This window comes from Leucoraja erinacea, chromosome 28 (genome assembly GCF_028641065.1).
Source record: "Leucoraja erinacea ecotype New England chromosome 28, Leri_hhj_1, whole genome shotgun sequence".
NCBI lineage: Eukaryota > Metazoa > Chordata > Chondrichthyes > Rajiformes > Rajidae > Leucoraja > Leucoraja erinaceus.
Genome location: NC_073404.1, coordinates 9,753,795 through 9,767,940, shown reverse-complemented (window position 1 = coordinate 9,767,940; position 14,146 = coordinate 9,753,795). Strand labels below are relative to the sequence as shown.

The 14,146-nt window shown below is 43.7% G+C and overlaps 1 protein-coding gene across 1 annotated transcript; it reads right to left on the bottom strand.

The window, feature by feature from the left end:
• Window positions 1-3,887: 3,887 nt before the first annotated feature.
• Window positions 3,888-13,685, bottom strand: smg8 (SMG8 nonsense mediated mRNA decay factor). Its single transcript, XM_055657676.1, has 4 exons — window positions 12,091-13,685; window positions 8,433-8,578; window positions 5,880-6,764; window positions 3,888-4,502 (listed from the first exon to the last, which is right to left on the bottom strand). Exons 1-4 carry the CDS (start codon window positions 13,625-13,627, stop codon window positions 4,305-4,307), a joined length of 2,766 nt encoding a protein of 921 aa, XP_055513651.1. The 5' UTR covers window positions 13,628-13,685; the 3' UTR covers window positions 3,888-4,304.
• Window positions 13,686-14,146: the final 461 nt, after the last annotated feature.

Below are 14,146 nucleotides of genomic sequence, written 5' to 3'. Positions count from 1 at the left end.
CTCTCTCCATTACTATCCATTCTGCCTGTTGTGTTGGATTGTCCAACCAGTGAATTACGTTTTTGATATTCACTGCCCAATAGTAATTCAAAAAATTAGGGAGTGTAAGTCCACTGAATTCTTTGGGTTTGCATAGATGTCGTCTGGATTCTATGGGATTTATAGTCCCAGATGAAGTTTGTAATGTGTGAATCAAGTTTTTTTCAAAAACAATTTAGGTAGGTATATTGGTATTGATTGAAATAAGTACAGAATTTGTGGAAGAAAAATCATTTTCATGGCATTTATTCTGCCTATTAAAGACATCGGAAGTGTTTTCCAAAATTGGGTCAGAGTATGTAATTTGGTAAGTTAGGGCAAATAATTTGCATTAAATAAAGAGATGTATTTTCTAGTAATTTGAATACCCAGATATTTAAATTTTTCTGTGGCAATTCTAAAGGAGAATTTTAAAAGGTGTGTCGGCTCTTGAGGTTTTATCGTCATTATTTCGCTTATGTTCCAGTTTATTCTATTTTGATTTTGACAGTGGTTGCGCTGCCGACTGGGGTCGGGCCCTGTGTGAGTGATGGGAAGATCCCCCAGTTCTCGCTATAAATATAACCCTCCCGAAGTTCAGTCTACCCGAGGGGGTTCGCCTCGGGAATCACAACAAGCTCTTTTCCTGGGAGGAGGCGAGCTCCTGCTTCGGGCAGCTGAAGCCAGCCCTGTGCGTGTGGCAAGTGTGTCTGTGTATTGAGGTGCGAGTGTGAGACAGAGGGCAACAGCGGTTGCGGGATTCGCACGGTGGCCGGAGGGTTGCTATCAATCACTCGCTTCTCCAGGCTTCTCCCATTGGATCGTAGCGAGGTGGGGAAGGAGGGGGGAATTTGTTTGAAAGAACATCTTCATCCTTCCCTCCTTCTCGGATTTCTGGCAGCTGCCGCGCCGATCCCCCGGCGGGACACTGGAGGTCCAGCCCAGGGAAGGACAGGCTTGGGACCAGCACAGACTCGACTCGCTCCTGCTCCACTCGGTTCTACACCACACTGCAAAGCCAGCAAGCGTCTCGCACAATCTCTCCTTCCACCGATCCAAAATCAGACCCTCTCTCACACCTCCCGCTGCTGAAAGACTCATCTATGCCTTCATCTCCTCCCGACTGGACTACTGCAACTCACTTCTCCTTGGCATCAGCTCCACCTACATCAACCGACTCCAACTGGTCTAGAACGCAGCCGCCCGACTCATCACCCACACCAAATCCTGGCATCACATCACTCCAGTCCTCAAACAACTTCACTGGCTTCCCATCTCCCACCGGATCACCTACAAAATCCTGGTCCTCACCTACAAAGCCCTCCACCATCTGGACCCCCCATATCTCACTGATCTCCTCTCCCCCTACCAACCCTCATGGTCCCTCAGATCCACATCAGCCGGTCTCCTCTCCATCCACAAGTCCAACCTCTGCAGTTTTGGGGACAGAGCCTTCTCCAGGGCACCTCCCAGGCTCTGGAACTCCCTCCCCCAACTGATCCGCAATTCCGTGTCCCTCACCATCTTCCTGTCCCGCCTCAAGACCCATCTCTTCACCTCTGCCTATCCTTAGCCCCACGTGCCCCTCCCTTTTCATCTGTGCTTGAATTGCCTCATATTGTGTTTTGAATTGAATTCTATCTTTAATTTGTGTACTAGTCATGTCTCTACTATTTATTTCATTCCGCTTACATGTTTTTCCTCTACTTGCTAAATTTTTGTAAGGTGTCCTTGAGACTCTTGAAAAGCACCCATAAATAAAATGTATTATTATTATTATAACACCTGCAGCCCCGGAGTTCTTTCCAGCGCTCTGGAGTGGATAAGATGTGGCCCGCCATCCACTCACAACATGGATCCTGGCCCTTGGCCAACGGCAAACTGACATGTAAGTTCCCGCGCTACCACATAACCCACTAAATAGGCCGCCGCACGGAACGTGTCAAGAACTTGCCGCGGGCTGCATAAAATCTCGTGGTGGGCCGGATGTGGCCCGCGGGCCATAGTTTGAAGACCCTTGGTTTAAGTCAACAAGAGGACATTTAAAATCAAATCTTCCTCAGCAACAGAAGGAACACAATACATGTTGAAATGAACTTCATAGACTGTGCTCAACTTCACCAGACATCTTACTAATGCTCTGACCCCAACAACCTCCCTCCACACGATTCAAACCTCCTCATTTGATCACAAAGGCAAGTTACAAAACCAAACTCTGCAATTGAATCTCTTGAGTAAAACTCATTCCACGACATAAAACAGAAAAGATCCCTTCAACAAGAGGCAAAAACCTGACCTCAACAAGTAGCTACCGACTCAGAGGCTGGACTGTTATCAACCTCCTTCGTTGGAGCACCAGAATTTCTAAACACCAGACTAGCTGATTGCTTTGTGATTTCTGGTGTTGGTCTTTCACAAAAGACTTACATTTGGGACTCTTTCTCTCCCACCAATTTTCATTCATTAGCCTTGAAAGTTTGTCAGTGACATTCTTGATAACCTCTAGCAAAAACAAGCAAAATACAAAGTGCTGGAGGAAATCAGCGGGTCAGGCAGCATCTGTGGAGGGAAGGGACAAGTGATGGTTTGTGTCAGGACCCTTCTTCAGACTGAAGACATGAAACATCGTCTGTCCATTCCGTCTTCAGATGCTGCCTGACCAGCTGAATTTCTTTGGCACTTTGTGTTTTGCTCAAGATTCCAGCATCTGCAGTACCTTATGTTTCCATTTGTAAAAGCAAGATCGTCAAACCACTGTGGTTGGTTAAACACCAAAGTTTTACCATCTGAGCAAAGTTTCAATTAATTTCACAAATCAAATTCCTAGTTCAAATATCTTAAATCGCATTCTGTGATGAAGACTTGTATTGGTGTTAAACCTTTATCAGATGTTCTACAGGATGCATTATGGTGACAGTCAAATGAACTAGTCTTTGACTAGAAATTTCATTCTCAACTATCATAAAAATATTATAGGAACATTAAAAAAAGTGAAATGAAGTAAATATGAATGACAAAAATTGCTTCCAGCATCTCAGAACACAAGAGACTTAAAGGAAGATACAAAGTAAAGACTCAGTGCTACCAAAGACTGTTTTTATGTGGTTTGATAAAGCTTAGCAAAAAGTCCAAAGAGTGATGCGAATCTGTCACTGAAAACTCAACAGTTGAGATTTACATGAGGTTACCAGATCAGGTGTGGATCTGTTGCGACCGTCCCCCAATTCCACCACTGACCCACAGCCCCCAACTGCACAGGCGCGGCTGAAGAGTTCCCGTTGTGATGCCAGAGATCCCCGTTGTGACGTGAATCATGGCAACCCTCCATCAACTGCGCCTCGCCATTCCTCTTCCTACCCCCATCCTCCTCCATTCCCCCTCATCCCCCAGCACTCCCACCCCCTTCTCTTCACACTACCTCTTCATTCCCCTCTCCTCCTCCCCTCCCCCTCACCTCTCCTTTCCCCTACCCTCAGTCACTACCTCCCTCCATAACCTTTCTCCCCTCCCTACCCCCCCCCCTCCTCTCCCCCTATCCCCCTGCTCCCCCAGTCACCTCTCCCCTATCCCACTCCCCCTCCTCACCTCCCCCACTGCCCTCCTCTCCCTCTCTCCTAGCCATCTATCCCCCCCTCCTCCCCCACTCTCCCCCACTCTCCCTCACCTCCCCAACTCTCCACTCTCTCTCCCCCTCCTCTCCCTCTATCCCCCTGCGCACCCCTCCTCACCTACCCCCTATCTCCCCCCCCCCCCACAATGAAAATCACGATGAAAGCCACAGATATTTTAATAAACAAGTCCCTTTTGCAGTTTTTATTGATATTATAGACATCATTAACCATGACTGCTGTCATAATTAAACACATAAATGGGAGAAGGGATTTTAATTGGAAAACAAAGTGGAGTTTCTCTCAAAAGGAAAAAACATCAGCAGGAAAGATTGCCTGAAAGTAAATTACATCAAACTTTATTAGGATCTGCATGGTCAGACAGCATTGGGTGTACTGCAGTGACTCTTGTTTTGGGGTCTGGTTTGAGTGGAGTCCTTAATAATGAAAGAAAATGTCAGAAAATGCATGCTCAGATTTTGCAAATTGACTCTATCGACATAGCTAGTTTAGTGAGAAAATGATTCATGGTTACAAGAAGATCCAATTCAACCGTAACTTTTTGCAGCAGTTCACTGTTTGATCCATCGAGTTAGTATCACTCTGTTGAAAGGCAGATGAGGGGAAAGAGAACGTTTTGTAAAAGGAGATAAGCATTGCATAGTGACTAAGGCATCATCACTGTGGGATAGCTTTAAGGATTCCTCGCTGCACCCGGTAACTCATCAGTGGCTGGTTCTCTTTCGGGGGGAAGCAGGGTCCACGGTCCGTTACACAAGCATAAGGAAAGCGGAGCACCCAGAGTCCATCCGGCGGCACAGGTATTTCCTGTCTCTCAGGGTAAAACACAGGGCACGGTGGAGGGCCAGGCTGTACCTGCAAGGCAAATAGAAATTTAATATGGTGGATAGAAAAAAATAACTACTGCACTTGCAAATTTTGCCGTAACTGTCGATTTTCTAAGCCATTTGCAAGGTTGGAACAAGGATACAGGTCATTTTCAGTTTTTAGTCATTTATTTCAGCAACTTGGTGACATTTTCCACCGAGATGCCACTCACTAAGGGGGGTCTGACAATGAAATTGTCAGCTTTGTACAACACTAAACCACGAAATTGATAGAAACTTTAATCTCACACATGCAGAGCTTAAAGTGGAAATCCAGAAATTGGAGTCTACTTCCCTCCTCCAAACAGAAAGCTGCTTTGCAGCCTTCTGAAACACAAACTTCAAAGATCAACAATCTTGTGCAAACTTTAAGGACTTAATTAACGATTCCATGGGGGAAAAAAATCCTTACAATGTTTTCCATCTGACAAGGTTTATTAGATTTTCATGATATACTATGTCACAATTAAGCTTAACAATCTCTCTGGAACTTCATATTAATGTTATATTTGTAGATTATCATTCCATCTTAAATATTGGTATCGGTTTATTATTGTCACGTGTCCAGAGTTACAGCAAAAAGCTGTATCTGAAGATGGTGTGAAAAAGGGCCTCGCTCCAAAACGTCACCTATTTTTTTTCTCCAGAGATGCTGTCTGGCCAGCTGAGTTACTCCAGCTTTTTGTGTCTATTTTTAGCAAAAAGTTGTTTGCTTGCTATCCAGTCAAATCATACTATAAACAATCATTGTACAATCAAGCCATGCACAAGTACACAGGGCATGCAAAGAAAAAAATACCAGAGTCCACAATAAAGCGTTACAGCATTAGAGTGTTAGTCACAGAGAAAAAGTTTCACACTGAGATTGGTTGCAAGTACACACCCGAGCTTATTGGTAGGCGGATAACAGCAAGGAAGAAGCTGTTTTTTTAATCTGGCGGTATGTTCTTTCAAGCTTTTCTATCCTCTCCCCGACAGCTTGAGGAACAGCTACTTTCCAACAACCATCAAGTTCTTGTGAACTGACCTGTACAACTTTAATCCTACCTCAGTAACGGAACATCACAGACTAGCTCTTGTACTACCATGGACTATTCTAATTGGATTTTGCACAAACGCCTTGTTTTTGAACAGTCTTTTTCTTTTTCACTGTCTTGGATAATTTATGTCTTGTATGTTGTCTGAGTCTAAATGCCCGTGATGCTGCTGCAAGCAAGATTTTCATTGTACCTTTAACTCAACATGCGTGCATATGACTATAAATTTGACTTGACTTGAATTTCCACCCCTCTTTTACTATGCTCAATTTCAGATAATATATTGCCTAACAAATCTGTGGTGTGTATATTAGGAGTTGCAATCTTACCTGTGGTGTGAGCATGATCTGTAATGGAGCATCAGGAACCACAATAAACAGCCTCATGAGTTGGGCATAATGTGGTTTAAGTCCTCGGCCTTGGGAGGGAGACAGAATGTACAGGGGCATGTCCGAGGAGAGGGCCTTGATGGCGGATTCCTTTGGCCCGCTCCCCATTACCTTCATGATCTTTTCCGGACCCGAGCACATAAACCTGCGGCCGCGAGAGTCCTCGTACTCAAAGCCAACAAATGCCCGAGCGATGTCATCCCTGCGTCTACCTCGGCCGATCACAGTGCTGGCGCGCTTGACCGGTACAGACTTGTTGGGGGCTGGCCAAGAATTACTGTCCATGTCCACCTCATCATCGGACCTGGTCTTTATGACTATGTCCCATGGCATCAGATAGTTTGTCCCAGGTATGAAGCCGCACTGGTCCAGGCCTCTGTGAAAATTGTAAGCTTTGGAAGGGCCAAGTTTGATGAAGGACCAACTGGAAAATTTAGGCAAAAGTCCCTTTGGGCAGCTAGAATTTAACATTCCAGGAAGGTACTCCACTGTTGAGACCTGCCGATCGACAACGCTGGGCCTCTTCTCTGGTTTAGCTTCACCCCCCTGGCCATGAGCATCAGGGTTATCACCTCCTGCATGCGGATCAGGGGGAAAAGTACCCAGACTGTCTGAGGACTGTCCAAGACTAAGTGCCAAACTGAGACTGGTGCTCTCGCCCTGAGTCTGGGCCTCTTTCTCTTTCATTTTCTCTCCTTCGCCCTCCTGTGGGGGGAGAGTGGACGCAGTTGAATCGTTCTTGGCTGGAGCTGGATCGGGGGTGCTAGGCTGGAAGATGGGGAAGTAGAAGCGTTCGAGCTTCCCGCAACATTTCTCCTCCTGAAGCTGCAGAGAATTGTTTGAAAAAAGAAAGTCAAATTTGTTTGCATCAAATCGTTGAGCACATCCTACTTATACAATGAGCTGTGCGTTTTTTTTGTTTTAAATATAACAAAAGACAAAAAAAAAGCACCTTGTTTTGTTTGGAGATGCTGCATGGAAACAGGTCCTTCAGCCCACCATCCATGGTGACCAATGATCACCTGCACACATTAGTTCTATGTTATCCTACTTTAGCATCTACTCACGACACACTCAGGACAATTTACATAGGCCAATTAGCTGACAAACCCGCACGTCTTTGGGATGTGGGAGGAAACCGGAGTACCTGGTGAAAAGCCACGTAGACACAGAAAAACCCCAGAAATTATTTCCAAAGTTAAAAAGCACATAAACATTGACATTTTTAATGTAAATTATAAGTCTAATTTTGATCTTACAACTTTTGAACAAAACTTTGCATTTCAGTGTCATCTTCTCAGACCTCTCAGAATTGCCTTGTAGCATCGCAGCAGTGCTTTTAGATAGGAAATAACTATATCAAGCTGCACACAGAGTTGAGGAAGGGGGAGAGCAAGGAAGGGGATGTATGGAAGAATAGAGAACAACTTTGTGCCCACTGTTATCACACTCTTGAATTAATCACCTCTTTCTCACTCCCTTCACAATTATGCTATCAGGTACTCTCACTCTTAATGTTACTTAATTTAGTAATTATGTAATTGCACTTCAGCCCAATTTTTTTTGCACTATTTCAGATTACTCTACATTCTTTGCACCATTCTGCAGTTTTAGCATAAATCGTGTGTATTGTTGTATCTATTATTATTATTATTATTATATATACCGTGTGCTCTTTCAGCTTCCTGTGAACAAGGAGTTCCATGCGCCCTGATATTAGATTAGTTTATGACAACATTCAGGCACCTAGGACACAGTCAAAGTCATGTTCTTAACACAAGGATAATCTGAGGCTTTCAAGTAGATGTACTCAATTTTACTGCACTATTGAAAAGAGAGCAGGGCAGTTCTTCCTATTATCCTGGGAATAAATAATCGACTGATGTCTCAAACAAACAGACCTAATTATTTTTGCATTGTTATTTGTGGAACTCTGCTGCTCACAAGCTGCCAGATGCATTTCCCATTTATGACAGTGAAATAACTTTAAAAAAAAGTACACTGCGAAATCCTAGGCAAAAATGCAAGTCTTGCTTTCTATTCTTCAATACCAACATGCAAATCTATACACCAAATAGGCAGTTCAGCTCAATTATGCAAACCAGGCATATCAATGTTCACCAAAATTTGTAATCAAATTTCCATTTGTTGATGTGGGACAGTTTTTTTTTTACAGCCTCCAAGTGATGGGTGCCTGGAATGTGCCAGGGGTGGTGTTGGAGGCAGAAGTGATAGTTGCGTTTAAGAGGTTTTTAGACAGGCGCATGGAATTGTAGGGAACGGAGGGTTATGGATCATGTGCAGGCAGATGAGATTAGTTTATCTTGGCATCATGTACAGCATGGACATTGTGGGCTGAAGTGCCTGTTCCTGTGCTGTGGTGTTCTACATTCTATTACTGGAACTGGAAAGAAAGTCATGCAGTCAATAGGAGAAAGATGTTCCGTGTACATTAGCCACAAAAATATTACCCGCATTTAAATCTTGCCATACCTGGTAGAAGTCATAATTGGCTGACTTGATGTCGAAGGGATCATCACGAGGGGCTTGCCTGCGACCACAGTTGCAGGAACTGGTGGAACGCGCACGGCTGTTGTGATACAGCACGGGTGGATTCCTATCAGGCTCAGGTTTCTCTCCTGCAAGAAAGGGTGGCAAATACATAGAATGCACAATAAACGTGTCTTCCATTAGATTGCAAAATAGGCGAGGAGTAGAATCTACCCAGAATAATGATGACATTCCTCACACATATATAATCGCGCCACATCAGTTTGAAACCTCGTTAAGTTTTTTTAAGCTCTGCAAGAATAACAATACAGGCAAATGTTCAGGAACACCCCGCAAACTACAACGGGAGGTTACAGGAATGGAAACAGGATAGAGGATTTGTGGAGGGATGGGAGTATCTTCTTCCGAGCAGAGAAAGCCAAGGTGATAAAAAACAGAAAATGTTAACACTCAGCAGATCAAGCAGTATCTGTGGAGAGAGAAAGAAAGTTAACGTTTCAGAGCAAAAACCTATCATCAGAACTAGAAAATAGATTTTCAATTGTGGTTTTAAGAAGTAAAGGTGGTGGCAGGAGGTAAGCAGATAGGACCAAGGCAATATCAATGATAGGCTGTGGCCAGTCCTGCTGGGGATGAGTTGTCAGGGTAATTTGGTCAAATGGCTGAAAGTGGCCAATTAAAAGGTGATAAATCAGAGACGTAGAAAGAATAGACAGAACCTTTATCCCAGGGTGGAAATGTCAAGGACTACAGGGGACAGCTTTAAGGGGAGAGGGGAAAAGTTTAAAGGAGATGTGTGGGGCATGTTTTTTTTTTACATTGATAGCAGAATGTGCCTGGGACAAGCTGCCAGGATTGGTGATCCTGGCAGAAGAAGGTATGATAGTAGCATTGAAGAGGCTTTATATAGACACACAAATGTACCATGAATGGATGGATATGGAGTATGTGCAGACAGAAGGAATTAGTTTAAGTAGGCATCATGTTTGGCATAGACATCGTTGGCCAAAGGGCCTATTCTGTACTGTTCAATGTTCTAGTTAGCTAACGTGTTGCACTCGTGGTCCAAAATGACTATCCCTTTATTACACACAGAGAGGATCACTGTCTCAACACTGCAATGCAAATGCCACTCTGCACATCTACCGTCCTGAAAGCTCATTAAAAACATTCTGTGAGAAATACCTGGAGCAAAGGATACAGGTGAAAGTTTCTGGGATTTGCCCCCTTGTGGAATGGGTGATCTCAGCCCCTCTAAAGGTCCGATGTTGATTGTCCATTTGATATAGCTTTGCTGCTTCTTTTAGTCTCTGTCGTTCTGTTGTCTTCATTATCAACGTCTACGCTTGCTTTTCAGATTTAGTAACTAGTTGAGCCTTCAGCGCCTGCACTTCCAGTCCACCAGGGGTCCGCAAAACTTGCACGATTCTGGACTTGGTCTCCCTTGTTTGGACGATGATATAGCAACACCTTCTACTCTATAATTAATGTTAAATGCAGACATGACTTGGTGCCTCCTTGTACCGTATGAACTTTAACATTAGGAACACTATGTTTAGCTATTTAAACTTTGCACATTACCACAACACTTTGTTAATGTCATAAGCTTACTTACCAGGCTATTTCATAAGCTAGCTAATTAGACTAAAATATCACGTGGTCGTGAAGTCATAAATGGATTAGCCTGGATGGGAGAGCAACAGAAGGTTCCCCTTCTTGAAGAATTATCGTGTATCCGATGGGCATTTAAGATTAACCAACATGTTACAGCATGTTTTATTTTCCGAATATGGGCCCATGAAGTAAGAGTTATTGAATTCAATCTGCCCACCGAATTCAAAACAATATATACTAGTTGAGCATTAGAACAATTAGACTACAGACTCTCTTGTGTGGCAATAACACTAAAATAAATATTTTTTTTTTCTTGGGCTCATCCTATATTACTAGTTTATCATCTTTATTAAACAAAGCACAACATAAGTATGAAGAAGGGTTGTGACCCAAAACGTCACCCTTTTCTCCAGAGATGCTGCCTGACCCACTGATTTTCTCCAACACCATGTGTCTACCTTTGTGATAAACCAGCAATTGCAGTTCCTTTTTATTACATTAAGGCACATCATAAGTTGTGCCTATATATAGGCTGTATATTGAAATATATAAAATACTTCAATGCGGATCCATCCCTTCATTATTGCAAATTGGGTATCAGATTTTTGCTGACGTAGACAGTCTTACCCATTGTTTTTAAGAAGAGAAGCCACTCTGCGGCAATTATAGAGCAGTTCTACTTTAACGAGCAAATGCAAACCCCATCTCTCAGAAGGCTGCTAAGACAATGCACAGAAGGAGTAGGAAAGAGACAGATAATGAGAAGGCAGGATCAAGAAACGATTTAATTAATCAAGGCATAGGCATCTGAGCAAAAACAAGAGAAATGGGAGGTCAAGGGATTAGAGGATAAAGATATCAAAAAATAAAAATAAAACATTACAACTGAAAGAAAACACATTAATACATTTCTCTGGGAAGGAAAAAGAAGGCAACTTTCATCAAGATACTTGCAAGAACTGTACAAACTTAAAATTTCCTCCCTCGACTTACGTCTGATATGATCCAATGATGTTTGCTTATACTTCCCTTTGGTCTCAATAAGATATACTTGCCTTGGAATTAATGCAATGAAGAATTATTGCATTAACTTTGAGTGATGAAGTAATTCTTATCTCAAGGTGAGTATGAGTAAAATTGGAGTTTAGATAAATGAGCCAAATTCTTTGAAACACAAAACTGAGGAGGATTTATAGGGTGGATGATAATGGGTTATTTTCTTTGCCCTGTGAGTCTCGAACTACACTCAGGAGAAGGGGCCATCTATTTCAAATTGAGATTAAGAGAAACTTTACACGGAGTTGTGTATAAGCTAGAGCTCTGTATGCTCAATTGTTGAACATGTCCAATCCTGCGATCAATAGATTGTGGAATTTATGAAAATCAACTCAGTGCTGAGGATCAAGCATGATCTTATTTAACGCAACAGCAAGCATGAGGTGCCTTGTTGCTCATTTCTGATTATATTTCTTATTATGTTATTCATCTATCCTTATTCATGAATAGTTTGAAAATTAGTGGACCTGGAAGTCTAATTAGGATTAGTGTTCACTGCAGTTATCTGATCCAACTCCCAATGAGAACACAGACTTTGTTGTTTTCCAGTGTTGAAAACTCCCCGATGCAATTATATCTATTGTATTTTTTGATGATAATCTGATGCAGAGGTTGAATTGATGGTGCATTTTATATACTCTCAGGTGTATAAATATGGAAGTGCAATCTCACAATGATGGGAGGGGGCAATTGTATATGTATTTCAGCATTTTCACCCTTTCCATCCAAATATTCCAACCCAAGCCAAGATGAAAACCTCCTAATCTATGACTCAAAACAAAGTGTTGGATGAACTCAAGTCAGGCAGCATCTGTGGAGGGAAGGGGTCATAACCTTCTTCCAACCTGAAAGATCGACATCTATTCCCTCCAGACATGATGCCTGACCTGCTGAACTCCTACAGGACTGTGTTTTGCTCAAGATTCCAGCATCTGCAGTTCCCCGTGTCTCTCTGTAATTTATGGCTCACCTGATTTAGGCAGTAGATGAAATTTGTGAACACAATGTTGATCCGTTAAGCTTCTCTCTTCACACAACTGGTGCCCGTTACTCCAGAACTTGTAGCAATCTTCATGCAGCTGCATGGCATATTTCTGGAAGGCCGGTCCACGTGCATGCTGACTATAAACACGGAGGGCCTGTGCCAACTGGTTCTTGTGGATAGTCGTTGTGTAATGGTGAGGAAGGTTAGACTGATAGGCACTGTGAGCCAGAGGTAAGGCCTTTTGGCAGCGGTTTTCAGAAAACTTATTATCTGCATCTAAAAATCCTTCAAGTCCTTTTAGCTGTACTTGTATCTTGGAGGAAAGATCACCAGAAAGAAATCCCAGCTCATCCTCCCTCCAGTTTATCATCACCTCGTAGAGTTTTGAGGCTACAGCCAGCCAGTTTTTGTAGGCAGGAAGCTCAAAATGTGATGGCTGTGGATTCCTCCCGACACTATCCTCAAAACCCTTTTTAGTCAGAACCAGATCCACGTGTTGCCACAGAAACTCCTTCAACGTGCAATCCACCAGCTGCCCGCTGGAGCTGTTGAGGCTGTTTTCTAGTATGAAAGATGGCTGGCGGACGTGCTTCATCATCTGATAACGTCGTGACCCAGGAACTGGGAGGGATTCGTGCTCCCTGATGGCACAGTTGTTCTTCAGTTGCCCAATCAGCATACTGATGGGATCATCCCCCTGCCCAGCTACCACATAAACAAACGCTTGGTTGGCAGGAACAGTAAACAGACAGTTAATACTCTGGTTGGTCAGCACTCTGCTCTTTCTGAAAATTCTGTAAATCTGATCCTCCAGGGCATGCTGGAGTCTCCTTTTGGGAGAGTGCTTTTTGGGTTTATCCAGATTAGAAGGGTCTAGACACTTGGGCTCGACCTTCAAAGCTCCATTCAACTGGAAAACAAAGAGCAGCCTTGGAGGGCAGGGTCTACAATTTAATCTCCATTCCTTTCCTACCGGACAATCCTTAATCGTGCTCTTTAGATAGGGAAGAACCTTTTGCCTGAGGCTGTCCAAAGCTCGGAAGAGACGGTCGTAAGTGATGTCAAAGGAGCAGGTGGGGTGGACCAAGAGGAGGATGTGTGAGATGGAGAAGAGATAGAGCAGGTGGATGCAGTGGAGCTTCTCCTCTCCTTTCCAGTACTCGTGGGCTTCGGCATGGGGGACATCGTCTGCCAAGGCCCTGCAGGCCTGCAGCAGCTGGTGGTTGTCGCAGACGGCGGTAAGTAACAGGTAGAGCACCTTGCTGTCCTGGTTGTAGTAGCTCTGCAGCAAGTTGTTGCCCTGGTGATGGTCATTGACAAGTGACGGGTACAAGGGGAAGACCGGCTTGTCGCACAGCGTGTTGACGATGGCGTACTTCTCTGCGCTCAGCTCCGACGTCTTTCCGAATATGCCCACCACGCACATCTCCTCGTCCTTCCAGGCAACCTCCTCGCTGTCTGGAGCCAACGCAGCACTCAGAGTCTTGGCTGCCGCCATCTCCCTCGCCGTCCCGCCCTCCATACTGTCCGGTGGAAGAACCACTGCGCCCACAATTGTTCCTGGCAGCGTGTCCCGCCGTTCATCTCATCCGGCGGGAAACAAAAAGTACCTGCATTAAATTATCACCTTTCAGATCCACTTTAGAAATTGGTGAATGCAAATTGGAGATCCCTACCCCGCCCCCGAAGCCCAACATTTTATTTCGGTAATAGTCGTGGTTTTATGTTTCTCCGGGTTCAGCACCAAACCACAAAATGCTTGTACCATCTGAAGCATGTTTAACGTGTAAAAAATGACAGTAGCCAGACCTGCTGATATCAATCATTAGGCGTGAAAATTACTCATAATAATGAGCTTAAAACGTCACTAGCTGCCGACAAACTTTACTTTCAACATTTCTCCAATGCCAATAGCTCTGCTCAAAAACGTGTTAATATCCTTGTGTATCTGAAGAAGATATCAACTCTCAACCAAAGTCTTGCAACGTGATATTTTCTTAGTTCCATTCCAATAACCCATTTTTATTGTTGATGTTAGACA